At 39.0% G+C, this 14,200-nt stretch overlaps 1 protein-coding gene across 2 annotated transcripts in view; it reads right to left on the bottom strand.

Annotated features, from left to right (window-relative positions):
• trappc9 (trafficking protein particle complex subunit 9) overlaps nt 1–14,200 on the bottom strand; it is a 211,615-nt gene that overhangs the window by 81,449 nt on the left and 115,966 nt on the right. For both annotated transcript variants that reach the window (XM_065948209.1, XM_065948210.1), the window contains one exon: nt 10,706–10,816. In XM_065948209.1, coding sequence (XP_065804281.1) covers nt 10,706–10,816 — 111 coding nt within the window. The remainder of the gene's footprint in view (nt 1–10,705; nt 10,817–14,200) is intronic.

Here is a 14,200-nt window from a genome sequence, read left to right as displayed (position 1 = left end):
GTATGTACTGTAAATCTTGCTGCCGTGTTGCTCTCAATCAAAACAATGACAAAAGATGACATCAAGGCTGAGGGAATCATGTTAGTGATTCTCTCTGCTACTCCCCCCCCCCCACCCCTGATGAAAACTAATTCCAAATTGACCTTAGCTAAGACGAATGGGTGAAATCGACCTGAGGAAGAGGATATGTTTACCGTCAAGCTAATGTGTCGGAGTATAATTTACATGACGTTTTTATCACAGCAGCACACACAGCAACAGTACGGCAGCTTTCAGTAGCAGCTCCCGCTTCTTAATGTAGCAGTCTTCGACTTAACATCCGTTGTTTCCACGGCAACGATAAACATGCAGAGTCTGTGGCAGCCACAGCGACACATCCCGTTACAACTATAAAATGACCAATTCATCTGGCCTCGGTAACTGTTGGAAATGTTTGAGGTAAGGGAAGTATTTAACGACCAAAGATTCAATAATGTAGGTTTAGCCAATTTGTATTAATTAAGATATTCTCGTAAAAGTTCTACATATTGTATCTTTAACAGATAAGAACGCTTATTGTATTTTAAAAAATACCCATACCTGGTTATCAGAATCAGAAATACTTAATTCCAGAGGGAAATTTGGTCGTTGCAGTTGCTCTAAACCAGGGGTGCCCAAACAGTCGATCGCGATCGACAGGTAGATCGCGATCGACAGGTAGGACCGAGGCGGGAACACACGTGATCCGGTCAAACGGTCGGTTGGACTTTACTCCGTTCACTCTCACCGTGTCTGCAGCTAATTTAACAAAAGCAACATCATCTCACAGCAGCCTGCTGTAGTCTGTGAACATCTCCACACAGATTAAAGTTGTTTCTTGTAAACAAAATTAAGGGAAAAACATATGTGATATAAATACAAACGTAATATTAAAATGTAGCCTACCCTAAAATAAGAGTTTTAAAAAAAGTATGTCGATATTGCATTATTTTTTACAGAACTCTCATTTATTATATCTGATATTATTTTCTGTTTGTTGTTTGAGTATTAAATGCGTTTGTAGGCTGGTAGATCTCGGCAGACTGGTAACTTTAAAAGTAGATCTTGGTTCAAAAAAGGTTGGGCACCCCTGCTCTAAACACAATCTAGTAGTATTACTTTTTCCCCAAAAAACTTCCCAAAATTGTTCCATTAACACCTGATGTAAACAGATTTTTCTTTAAATTTCATATCAGCAGAAAAGAGGTGAATCTCATGAATAAAGGTCTGGACGGATTACACAGCATAGAAAAAAAGGAGGATCACTATGAAACTCGAACACAAGAGTCCATTGAAGAAGCTGGAGATGAGCTGAGAGGGCTCATATCACAAGATGCAGATCGACGACGTCCTCCCACTGGTTGTATTTATTCAGATGACAGCTAGAGACAAAAGCCTCAGGGCCTCTGCTCTTCAAATCTAATAATTAGATACTGTTCAAACGCTTTAATCAAACCCATCTGTACGACAGAATTACCCACTAAAGGACTTGACTGTCAAACCCACATAATAACAACGCTAATGGAAATGACTCCAAACTGACATCTTGGACAATATTTCTTATTATCCATTTGTATTAAAAACTGACACTCTAATTTGTTCCATCTCGTAATAATTTGCTCATTAGATCAAAGGTCCAATGGCAGAAAAGGTCGGGGCAGTCTGACAGTCCACAGGAGAGCTCCTTTTTCCTCTAACCAGGGAATATAAAGTGAGTGAGCAGAGTGCTGCTGATTTACATTCTGTGTATACAGAGCAGTGACCATTAGAGCCTGGTCATTTTCTCAGCTCAAGGTGGTTAAGAAAACAGCCTCAGAGTAATATTTGGGGGGTAAATAGGCTATTTGGCAAAAATCTTCAGACTTCATGTTCCTGGTGCAGCATAATGAACTTTTGAGGTCATAAATCCATTGGAGATATATGTCTTCAATGTCTAAAGGCCTGTTATAAAACATCACTGTCAGGTGTTTTTACGAAGAATGTCAATCATGAATCAATGGTTCATTAATCACTCTTACATAATGTCTGGGTTAATACTAGATTCTGATTGGCTTGAAGACGTCTGATAATCCCAAACAACTGACAGAAAAACTCCTTTAGTTTGATGTTGCCACATCATTTTTATGATCAGTTCTACTCAGTGTTTTGCATCGACATCATCATATGGGATGGTAGGGAATCTTTCAATATCTCACAATTCAATTCAATTCCCATTCTCACGGTCACATTTGGATTGAAAATTGGTTTTCGATTTAAACCGATTCCCCATTCACCCCACCCTCCCTTTTTGTTACAAAGCAGCGCTAATTACAGGATCTACACCGGTCTGCTGTCCCTCTTCATTGTGGACAACACCATGGGAGTGAAGGTCTTTGAAATTAAACAAACGTTGGTCCTTGTTATTTTTATTGTATGTTCAGAATTGGCAGAAATTCAGTAAAATGAAGCTGTGTGTGTGTCAGTCAGCTGTTGTTGGCCGATGTTCCACTTATTTTAAAACCGGGTGGTGGCATATGATATGATCTCAGGCATTTCATCAGGTCAAGCTGCTTCCCACTCCGGTGACTGTAATCCAAGAGACAGGACGGGCTTACTGCTCCATAGACAGTACGTTAGTATCTCAGACACAGCTATACGTTACTGACGCTGGGAGCTAGCTAATGTTAGCAGCATGACTGACGAGACAGGACTGACACACCTCCTGCTTCATCGGCATACCAAGGTGCCATGAAGAAAATGCCAGCAGTAAAAGACTTTGTATAACATCTACGAAGAATGACATGATTTTTGGTCATTTGGAATCAATACAGAATATTAAAATTTCATAATTGTAATTCTGTCGTGACTGATTTTTTTTCCCATAACCCAATGGGATGGTAATGCTTTCTTCAAGTATTAAAGAAACCCTCAATTCTTGAAGGTAAGGCTTGATAAGCTTACTTTAGATTTAGATGAGTCTTAATGAATCCACATAGACCAAAGAAACACAGATATTTAACACCTTTCTGCGCATTACAAAAGTACACTCAGTTTACTGCACATTGCACATATTGCACAAGTTTACTTTTTCTTTTGATTTAATTTAATTTAATTTATTTTATTTACCATTTTGTACCTTTTGCACAATTTAGAATTTATTACTGTAAATATCAGTTATCTTATTTTTTTTACCTCATTTTATTTTATCTATTTTACCTTATCTCTTTTTTACCTTATTTTGGTTGTATTGCACCGCGGGACGGAGACAAACGCAATTTTGATTCCACTGTATGTCTGGAATATTTTGAAATTGACAATAAAGTTGACTTTGATTACTTATGAATAGTTTTTGATTAAAATGAGCAGTAGTAAAATAAAAAAAATACAATTCCACTAAAAAGTACAGGAATTGAACAAATGTACATCTTCCTATTTCACAAGAGTAGACCTGTATTATTGTCAGTCTAAATTCCTTCACTGTGAATCATGTTTAATTAAACTAACCACAAAAAAAAAAGACATCATACGAATCCTCGACATGTCCCCTTCTCTCTGCTCTGCTCTGTTCAAAGCGAACATGAAATGACAAAAAAGAAAAGCCTGGGCTTCACTGCGTGGTGTCACAGCGTTTTCTGGGAACCTTGTCGGGCTCAAAAACTTCAAAGCGTCCATTCACAGACGGAGCTGCATTACTTCTTCTACTTTTTTATTTTTTTTTATTGGCCATTACAGAACACCATCAAGGGGATAAAGACCTTGTAAAAGACTGTCTGTGAATGATATGAGAAGATGAAAGCAGCACTCTGTTACTCGCCATGTCCCCCCCCCCACCCCAGTGAGTATCCTTCAAGGAGAGGAAACACACTCAGCAAACTAAACTTATTGCTCAAACACATCAATTCTGAACTTTGCTTTTCAGGCTTGGCATTCAATAAATATTACCTGCCACAAGGTGTCTGTTCCAGAAGATGGAAACATCTACCTGTTGCTTCTTTCATGTTCTGCTCATACGCACACAACTATAAAAACTATTAGCCGTTCAAAGAGCTATATGTCACTCCATGCTTTAAAAGCCTTTTCTCTTTTCTCTGTTTCTAAAAAACAACTTTACAGAAACAATTAGAAACCATTTGTTGTTGGAGGAATATGCTGATGATTGACAGATATATCTTTGAGACAGTGGGATTCAAGCCTCGTCTCCACCAGTGGTGGATGAAACCTCAAGAAAACATCTTGCTCCTGACACCTCATTCATCATGGAACAGGAAAGAAATAGGAAATGACGGGGCCATCTGATGTCGAGAGAGGATGACTTGAAGAGACAAGCGCAATATGGTTCCAGCAGACGGAGATCTATGAGAATGTGGCTCTGATCCTGTCTGTATGCAAAAATCCTACCTCACTCTGAATAATCAGTGAGTGCGCTGGGTGCATGTCATAGGAAATGATCTGCATGTTGCCAAAACTGAGCTTGAGAGGGGGCTGCATCCTCTGTTCTCTGCCTACAGACGTATTGAAAAGAATCAATATGCTGGATCTATGTCACAATCTTCTGATAATGAATTTATGTCTGTCAGACTTCCAGTGGAATCTCTACAGGATGAAAGCACTCACTGGTGGAGTAAAAGACAACGACTGTGTCTGCAGGGAATGTCAGTCAAAGGGGGGAAACGACATAGAAGTTTATATATATACATCTGCAGTTATTACCAGACGTGACATTTTGTGCCTCTGAGGCACATTCTGTCGTATTGTATCAGATTGTAGAGAAGTAGAATTCAATTGTAGAACTGGCCAATAATGCAATCTGACCTCTACGTATGTACAACCATATCAAATCGACTTTATGAGGAGATCTATGACAAAAGGGAAAGTGAATGGAAAATTATATATAACACTGAATAGTGGGCCTCATTCACCAACCATTCTTAAGGACGAATCTAACTTACAAACGTTTCAAGAAGATTCTGGGATTCATCAATGTTTTCTTGTTTGGGTTTGTTCTTAGGTAAGAAGAGAATTTACAAACACTCGAGAGCACTCTCACGCACGGTTGAGTGCTAACCAGCTCAGGGCCAAGAGACTACGGCTTATTACATTGGATTGAATATTATAGGGTTTACATTACACATATTGGTATGATCATAAAAATCAGAGTGGTGTTTTAAAATAAATAACCCAGGGCCTTAACATGACACTTCAGTTCGCATACATTAATTATGTTTATTGCATCCCATGCGTCTGTGTAACCACTACTTACACTGCTGAATTAAACAGTTTGTTTGGTGCAGAACTGCTGAAGTTTCTTCTACACTGTGAGTCTGGTGATCAGCTGGCGCCATCTTCAGCACTCCGTTTAAGCCCCAGAACCTTATTTTCTTTGCTACCAGCATGTGTTTCTGTGTGTCTTGCAGGACCCTGCCATCATGCCCTTTTATGGGCATCAGTGGGCGGTTACCTATGCTAATTGGGAACAACAGGCCATGCTTTCAACTTACAAACACAAGGAGGGTTAAGAACACGTTGGTGAATCTGACGAAGAGTCTTCTTAGAAATCTTCTTAAAGAACAACCTTTAAAAAAATCGTGTGAAAATTCTTAAGAAGATATTGGTGAATGAGGCCCAATGACATTCTTTCATTACTTCAAAACAAAACATACTGTAAAGCACATATCCATCTTAACACCCCTTTCAAAATCTTGAGCTTAGCCATTTAGCCACCGCCTTTGTTTTTATTAACCATATGTTGTTATATTTGGGGGAAAAGAAAGGTGGATAAGCATCCCTCTGTATATATTATTCTGGCTGATATGTGACCATGGTTGCAGCTTTTCACAGGTTACCATGCTCTAGCCATTGATAGTTCATTGTTGATTTCACCCTAAATGAGAATGAGACCATATCTTACAAAATGAACATCATGCTGCTCGAAGAACACTTTGAACTAGTGATTAAGACCATATAGTCTTAAATCGGAAAATGTTGACTAAAATTAAAATCAAGCAAGGCTTCAGGCTGGATTCCAGGATCAAGTCGTAGTGATGATAAACTGGTCAAATAATAAAACATTTTTCACTGATCTTAATCATTTAGACTATTGTGCAGTCCAAGGTTACTAGTGACAAAGTCATCAAGTTGACTTTAGTGTTGAAAAGATTTCTCTATAAAAAAGCTGTGAATATCAAAGGTAAAATATTGAATTTAAAGCAACTAAGAGGAACTTGATTTTGTGTGGCTCGTGTGCCCCATGTGGACAAAATAAATATTATCAAGTCTCATTCAGAGCAACGGTTGGCTTGATTTGGTTTATCCTCAAATCTCCCTGTATCACTTTGATGCAATCTAGTTTTTATTTGTAAAAACCAAGCTGGTTTACATGATCTTTAAATCATAAATGAATTCATTTGAACAACTGAGCCCCGACCTATGGTGCTGCTTCAGAAGGCTCCAAAGAGCAAAGTTGAGCAAAAAAACAATGTTCTGCAGCATCAATCTGTACCGTATCAGAACATTTCTTTCACCATGGTTATATCACAAAACTTTTTAGACACATATTGTCCAATTGTGTAACAGTTGACAAAAAGTCAACTACACATTTTTTAAAGAGCACCTATCTGAAAGCCATTTTGTAAGAGATCAAAGCACCTCCCCCCCTCACAGCCCCACAAAAAAAAATCTAATTCACCCTATATGTCTTTAAAGTGCATCATATAGTTTCAAGGTGAAAAAGTTGAGCCAAAAAGTAGCTAATGTAGTCTGCCGAAGAATACCAGTCTAGGAAAAGCTAAATAAATCCTTCACATCTACCACTAAATGTATCACATGTTCATACTCATGCAACTTTTGATAGCACTTATATTCTGGGAAAGTTTAGCACAGTGCTAGAGTTGTACAGGCAGAGCAGTGGGTGGTAAATGGATAACCAGCATGGGAGCCGGAGATCAGAATCAAATGGAAAGTGAAGTCTTAAAACACTGCTGCACTTTTCTTTGGCCAACACACATGTATTCTCTGCTGTCTTTTTGTACTTATTATGATTTAAGACCTGTGTGAAAAAGTTATAGATGTATAATTAAAACAGTGAAGCAGCACAACATAAATATAGAAAGGCGAAGAAGGAGGTGTGATATTTCTAAACAGGAATCATTCAGAAGTATTTCTTATCAACGGATGTCCTTTCTATACAAAAGCTGAGGAACAAAATCTCCTCTGACTTTAAAGAGAGACATATTATCCCCCTTTTCAAACAGTCCCCTGTGGTCTAAATGAAACATCATTCATGTTCAAAATATAACATGAATTAATCACCAGAGGAGGTTTGTGACCCCGTATAAACCAGCTCTCTCAGAACACTCCGGTTTGGTGTGTGTGTCTCTTTAAATGCAATGAGCTCCCTCTGACTTTTCCCGGTAGACATCACTCCATCGCTAGCTAGAATAAAAATGGCAGACCTGCGCATATGTTTTGCTATACGCTGGAGGTGGAGTCCATGGGTGGAGATACCAGGGGAGGGGAGGGTATTTAGAATCCCACTGTGATGTCACAAGGAGAACAAACTTGAAACGGAGCATTTTTCTCTGTGTTTATGACTTATGCAGACCTCATACAAAGGACTGGATGGGTTTATTTTTCGTTTTTGGGGGTCAGTAGACAATTAGGTAACATTAAATAAATAAATGTTCAAGAGCACTGTAAAAGTAGATTTTTCTTAATATGTCCCCTTTAAAAGACTACATGAAGTTATCTCACAGTAACTGCAGTGTAAGTGTGAATCTGAAGCTGAAACTAATCTTGTTTTGAGGTTCTTTATGAGCAGCGAAACCAAACTTTTATCCAAAGTATGAAGTGATACTGTCACTCATTTAATGAAGCTCTAGCTCAAGATGCTTCTCCAAGCAGACAATCATCTTGTCATTTTAACACTGAACACATTCAGCTCCAGATACTGCGGTCTACACTTCACTTATAATGATTAAGTGGATAAATTACCACACTTGAATTAAGGCAATAACCAAATAAAGTGAAGTGCGAGCTTGAATATTTATCTTTTACCCATCTCTAAGTTACAAAAACAGGACAATGGCAAATGCTATAACAAGGCAACAATGGCAAAAGTAAATAATGCATGTCACTCTAATCCTGCTTCAGCTGCTTACTTTTGGCCCTTCCATAACCTCGGAGAAAACCCACAGGGGTAGAACGATCTCTATCTTTTCTCTATCTTCACATGGATTGTCATTTTAAGCAAACGATAATGTTTCAGCAACAACTTGGGCAGCGATTTGTACAAAGTATGGATTTAAACTATCAGGAACCATCAGGACTTTCTTGGTGTTTCATGTCTTTTTTTAGCATCACTTGAAACCTGAATTAGAATACCAGCCTTCAACATGTTTGGCATTGCTTTCAAATGAGTTCAAAGCAATAAAAGGATTTAACATTGGAATTCCAGAGTGAAGAAGTGTTTCCCCATAAGGGCCTGTGTCCACTAAGGATGATTTTTGCACTGGCAGCGCCCATTTGTAAAATAAAACCAATGCAGTTTAGGGTTTTTAACACTGCGTACAGAGTGCAAAAAAACGCTCCAGAGTCAGTTATTTTTCATCTCTGTTGTCACAGTTGAAAATAGTTCTACTTTTGGAACACTGCTGCGCTCATTAATGTAACTTTTCGCTCACCCACCAATCAAAATCAAGAAGGGGCGGGATTTCTGATATTAACTTTTTGAACAACAACGGTGGAGGAGAAACTAATCCGACTCGTATTTTCAAGTGAACAATTTTCATGTCTAGAGCTGCTGCTATTTCAAGGATAAGATTCCTTTACGTTGTTTACCTGTTTTCATGGTCATGCTTCCTTAAATAAAGGAAATTATTAATTAACATGGAGCTATTTAAACTGAGGGAAGCAGAAGTCAACTTGCAAAAAAAGCAGACATGCACAAAAACACAGCGCCGCGCTCCCCCGCTGGCTCAGCTGATACCGTCTCGCCTCTGTAACACCTCTGTTACTACCTCTGAAGGCGGTACAGAGAGGGGATCACTGCGTCCCCCCCACATAACGCCTCTGCAACATTCAGATTGAACGAGAAACATCACAGGAACGTAAATGTACCCTCCTTAAAAAAATGCAGTCTGAATAGGGCTAACAACATCAACCCCTGTAGGCCTATGAGTCACCAACAGAGCAACTCTGCTTGTGGCGAGGGATGCACCAAAGAGGTAGTGCTGACAGGAATCACAATTCGCTACTTTCCGGTGCAACACCAAGTAAAGCAAGAGAGGGAGGCTGAGGTCATCTAAAGAATCTGCAAGACAGTGTGATGATGAAGTGTGTAGGTTTTTCTCTGCGTCACCAAGGTATATAAAAATAATGTTGTATAATGCACCAAGAATAGAGGATTTCCCCAATTCTTCCTTAACAAAATGTTTAAAATGTAATTACTGATGAACTATGGTGCTTATATTTGGGAAATGCTTAGTGCTTGATACAAACCATGATCAGAATCTCTAAGTCTCAAATAGCATATGATGATCTCTACATTGGGCTACTTAGGTGTTCATACATGACACAGCATCAGACAGCATGCTTTGTCTGAGGTAAATCAGCAATCCAGTGTTGTAAAATGTGGTGCAAAAAAAAACTGCAGTCCACGTCAGGCTGGTTGCAATAGCCTGTGAGTGTCATTAACACCCATGTTAAAATGCCCTTTTCTATAGTACAAATACAACTGTGTAGAGCCTGTTTAAAAAAATGCTGACCTGAGAAGCTCTTTGTTGGTACACTGTACATACTGTATGTATCAGTGGATTCACACAGCTTCTATAATGTAACTGCACAATTACAATTTTCATCACTGTTTTGCACATTTACCCGTCTGCCCTCCAAAAATGTCAAAAAGTCATAAACTCTTGATTAATTTGTGAATCTATTTTTTTTCTTTATTGAGACTTAGAAGTAATGTAAAGTGAAATTCTTGATGTATTTATTCTAAATTTTATTTTTGATATTGTTAGGGCTTATTTACTTTGTATTTATTCTAGTACTGTTTAACTTTTCGTTGATAACCTGCTGCTGTAACACCACAATTTCCCAGTTTGGTTTCAATTAAGTAGATATATCCATCCATCCATCCATCCATCTACATGTGATGATCTTTGTTTAACTCATCCGTTTGGATTATTTTAAGGGGCATGGCACGGCTGATCTGACTGACATGTGACTAAATGCATTCCTCAGCTACATGTCTTTCACTGTTATTAGAATGACCGGACGTAAGGTTGAGGCAGCATTTCAAATATGGCATCCATCACCACTTGGCTTCAAAAGTCCGCTTCAGAGAACAAAAAAGATCAGATCAAAATGAGACATTTTATAATTATAGAAGCCAATAATATCACCTCTTAGTTCTAGTCCTTTCTTATAATATTTTGCTCAGCAAAATGTAGTACCTTGTACGTCTGTGTAGAGAAGTCAAACTTATAAAGGAATTCCAACTTTGTGTACCTCATGTTGTTAAGTATGCAAATATATGAACATGTTTAAGAGGGAGAGTGATGCTTGATCATTATCACCATTACGGTAGTTTTGAGAAATAATGCAGGTAAAAATAGATGAATATCTTGAGGATATTTTGGAGTTATCGCTGTAGAGAGGTTATGATGAGACTATATCTAATTATTTTTAGACAGAGAAACCTTCAGCTCACCTCTGGCACTCGCTGGCATGGAGGACCAGGTCCTGGTTGTTCTTGGCACTGACGGTGAGCTCGTGCTCTGTTGGGTTGAAAATGTCGAGCAGCAGATGACACTGGCGGGTGCTATGGAAAGACACAGACACAAAACCACAGATTCTAAAATGACGTTTGTGATTGCACTGGCTCATACGGGGCAGACAGCCCTCGAGCATCATCAGAGGCAAAGATTTGTTTAGACATTAAACACAAATACATAAAAGAAAGCTCTCACACACATTTATGTTCTATAGGGAGACTCTGTTGGCCATGGAGTATGCTTAATTAGTTGCAAGAGTTGATACATGAGGTGACAAAGACTTTCTAAAAATAAACAACCAGACACACGTACACTGGAAATGTATGAGATCAAGAGAAGACAGGGTGTGAAGTGCTCATCAGTCCTTGTCATAACATCAAAGGTGGCAGCGCTTTCATCAGACCCGCAGGCCTGGCATGAGCAGGCCATCTCCACATCATCCCACGCCTGCTTTTCTCATGCAGATCATAAGAGGGCCAATTTGTGATGTAGATCAAGACAGGAGATGATGCTGGTTTTTCAAAGAGTTCATTTTAACCCCCAAGTAGCTGATTTCTTTTTCTTCTTCTTCCTCCCAGGAATGACAGATGAAAGCGACGGGTATCTGGAAGACAGACTGTCCAATGCAGCCAGCCATATGACTAAACTCTGCATGAGGCAGTACTGTCATTTTACACATAGCATTGACACTTTTATACAGTCTAGCTTAAAGAGTTTGGCCAAACGAGTTACCCTACTTCAAATGATTTCAGCTGAATCATACATTTGCGCTTATTCGTAGGACGATTGGGTCCTTTGTTTCTAGTTCAGCAAAACCAAGACCAAACATATTGGCCATATTGTTATCAAGTTGTATGTTTTCCCTGCACAGGTCACCATCATCAAAGTATTCCATTGACCATTTGAGAAGGCTAATATTACCCTGTTAACAGATTGTATTCAGCTAGTGAGCTAAAGTTAGCTGCAGGGTGGCTTGAAGCCAGAGAAGCTCTTTCAAACAGTATTGGAATGATTATTCATCTTGAATCTGCCAAATGTTCTGTATCATGGGGTTTATTTGCTTTGAAGAGGAGACCACTTATTAAAAGTCTTGTAAACAATGAAAACACTGAAGGAAACCTCAACCAATCAAATCAAGCTGGAAGCAGCTCAATCACAGCCAGATTCTTCTGTCGGAGATCACTAATTTGTCCTTGTTTCTACCTGTTGATATCAATTAGATGTGGTGGAATATGAACATTGCAATCAAATTTTAATTTTGATGAACTTTTAAGTAAAGTTAGAAGCATGCTATGCTGCTCTTGCATGTATTGGTGTACAGTTAACAAAGTTAAAAAAAACATTAGTGTAGTCATTTGAGTCAAGACTAAGACCAAGGCAGGGCGAGATTGAGACAAGACCAAGACCATAAAAAATCAATTAAAAATCTTCATCTTATGTACAGGGGGCATGTCACTTTCTTAGACTGTAATACTGGGAGGGTTGAAACTGTAACCGGGGGATAAAAATCTAATTATGAATGAATATAAGTTATTAGTTATTTTAAAAAGGTAATCACAGTAATGACTTGGAAAAATAGCCCGTCAGTGGTGGTCTTGGAGTCCAACCAGTCTGAGACAATACCGAGCTGAAAATGCTTTTGATTCCAAGACCTTCAAAAAGTGGTCTCAAGACTGGATAGATTACTACAACACTACTCTAAAGCATACATTAATTAATTCAAAATGTAAATTAAGGGGGCGCTGGTGGCGCAGTGGTTAGTGCGGAAGCTGTAGTCTTCCGAGCGGGCGGCCCGGGTTCGAAATCCAGCCTGTGGCTCCTTTCCTGCATGTCATTCCCCATTCTCTCTCCCTGATTTCCGACTCTATCCACTGTCCTATCTGTCAATTAAAGGCACAGAAAGCCCAAAAAAGTAATCTTTAGAAAAATGTAAATTAATTAAATTAATTTACATTAAATAATTCAACTGTATGTATATACAACAGAGAAAACAGAAGTAAACATGAAGTTGAAGGTATCTCTCTCTCTCTCTCTCTCTCTCTCTCTGGCTGGAAACATAACTGCCAGATTTCTAAAGCAGGAATATATAGCATGCTGAAAAGCAATTACAATAAGTGGAATCAAACAGCGAGAACAGATGTAAAATTGTGTCCTTTGTACAAATTAAATGCTGCCCATCAGCCCATCATCTTCCCTCGGGGTCACACTAAGCCCCCCTCCCAGCCACCGTCTTGCCTCTTAAATCTCGGGGTTAATGGAGGCTTATGTTGAGCTCGCCCAAGTCCCTAATAAACTGCTTTGGCAATTAAAGGAGCACATTTTTTTAAAGCCTTCCCATGTTTCTTTAATTGTCTTGTTGTCTTTGTTGGCGGATTTGATTAACGGGCTGAATGGGGCGAGGTACTGATTTATAGGTCGTGCCGTTTAGCTGAGGTGATCAATCAGGCCACCTAGTTAAGAAACACCGGCTCATTGTTCATGCTCTAAGTACCCGAGATAAACTGAGGGAAAAGAGTCAGAGATAGAGGCACAGACGATCTGGATTTGCACCTTTTGATAAGCGTGAGCCGAAAATGACACTGAACAAATGGACAAGCTTTTTTTTTTTTTTTAAGAACTGATGCTAAGACTGCTATAGAAGAAAAGCTGAAGATTATGTTGTTTTTTTCAAATAGCGGGAACTGGATCACAACACTGAATCATTTTGATAAGTATTCTGCTGAGCTACTACGCAGGGCCCCAAGATCTAAGCTGAATAAATAATTCAAAAGTGCCAATGGGGTTTCAAACTACTTGTCTCTCTTTCAGCCTGTGAATTTTTAAATCCTATTTAAGAACCAAGTGAGGCAGCGAGGGAACAAAGTTATCCCTGTCTCTTCAAAATGAACGCGTATCAAACCTGCTCTTCTTTGCTCACAGTGTGCATAACAAATCATCGATCAATGACATATCAATACTCTCGCTTTGTGTGCATTAAATAAAGCAAAAAAACAACTTTTGCTACACATCCTGCATGTGCTTAAACATTTAGAACTATCCTGAAAGAGTTGGAGGCAGGGATTATTGTTGTGCTACCACCACCATGTGTACCTGGGTGCATATTATGAAGTCAAACCTAATTTCAAGGAGTAAGTCCTGATCCCAGAAGACGACTTTTACTACGGATCATTTCAGGCACAGCTGGAGGTGTGCCAAAAGGGAGGAAAAAAGAGAGCGAACTACTAAGTGGTCTATTTCTGAGAACAAGACCACCCTAACAAATGCACCATGAGGTCAGCATTTTGCCATTATTGATCTGAAGAGGACCTTGTTGCAGGATAGTGAACGTCTCAACCCGGCGCCACACATTTATAAGCCAAGACCACAGAAAGACATCAATACAAAACAGACAAACACCACGGCGACAGCCTGATTATTTTTGTCCCCACATC

The sequence above is a fragment of the Labrus bergylta genome, chromosome 19 (assembly GCF_963930695.1).
Source record: "Labrus bergylta chromosome 19, fLabBer1.1, whole genome shotgun sequence".
Lineage (NCBI taxonomy): Eukaryota > Metazoa > Chordata > Actinopteri > Labriformes > Labridae > Labrus > Labrus bergylta.
The sequence above is the reverse complement of the archived record's forward strand: the minus strand, read 5'-3'. Positions and strand labels throughout refer to the sequence as shown.